Source organism: Verticillium alfalfae, genomic scaffold (genome assembly GCF_000150825.1).
Source record: "Verticillium alfalfae VaMs.102 supercont1.15 genomic scaffold, whole genome shotgun sequence".
NCBI lineage: Eukaryota > Fungi > Ascomycota > Sordariomycetes > Glomerellales > Plectosphaerellaceae > Verticillium > Verticillium alfalfae.
Genome location: NW_003315024.1, coordinates 552548 through 553409, shown reverse-complemented (window position 1 = coordinate 553409; position 862 = coordinate 552548). Strand labels below are relative to the sequence as shown.

Sequence of the window (862 nt, the reverse complement as noted above, 5' to 3'; positions counted from 1 at the left end):
TCCGTCTTGCTGATACCCCTGGCCCTGCGACGGCCGTCATCCCGCCTATAGTCATCATCGCGTCTGTAATCATCATTTCGTCGATAGTCATCCTCGCGCCTGTAACCCTGCTCCTGACGACCCCCCTGGTCTTGGCGGTAGTCTTGATTTTGCTGGTAGTTCTGGCCACTGTGGTAGCCCTGAGACTGACCAGACTGATACTGCGAGGGTGGGGGCGGGTAGTCGTTGGGGCGATTCTCGCCGTGAGACTGCTCCTGCGGTCGATACGCCTGGTACTGCTGCTGCGGGCGGTATCCCTGATCCTGCTGCGGTCGGTAATCGTGCTGCTGCTGAGGCGGCCGGTAGCCTTGGTCCTGATGTTGGCCGGGCCGGTCATCCTGCGGCGGCTGGTATTGCGAGGCGGAGTTGTGCCCCTGCTGGCCGTACGTCGATCCTCCGCCGTCCAATTCCTGCGGCGGGGGAGCGTAGCCTCCTTGGCCGGAGTTGCCAGACTGATATGGCGAAGGTGGCTTGTAACTTGACTGGCTGTGGGGTTGGCTTCCTCCGTCAAGCTCAGCATACCCGCTCGGTGCAGAATTTCCCGGCTGGTACTGCGACGGCGGGTTGTACTGCGACGGCGGGTTGTGCTGCGATGGCGGGCTGTACCCCTGCTGGCCATGCGTCTGCCCTGCACCGTCGTGGCTCTGTGCCGGCGGCGGCGGCGGCGGCACGTAGCCACCCGACGCAGACTGGCCGGGCTGAACACCGCCGACGTGCTGGGTCCCCGACGCCGGAGCACCAACGCTGACGCCCTCGTCGCCAATGTCGTCCGGCACGGAAATCTTGACCCTGGGCAGATACTTCTGCACCTTTTGCTCAACCA

The 862-nt window shown here is 63.9% G+C and overlaps 1 protein-coding gene across 1 annotated transcript in view; it reads right to left on the bottom strand.

Annotated features, from left to right (window-relative positions):
* VDBG_09490 (conserved hypothetical protein) overlaps positions 1-862 on the bottom strand; it is a gene marked incomplete at both ends in the record, with an annotated part of 2624 nt that overhangs the window by 493 nt on the left and 1269 nt on the right. The window contains one exon of the mRNA XM_003000249.1: positions 17-821. Coding sequence (XP_003000295.1) covers positions 17-821 — 805 coding nt within the window. The remainder of the gene's footprint in view (positions 1-16; positions 822-862) is intronic.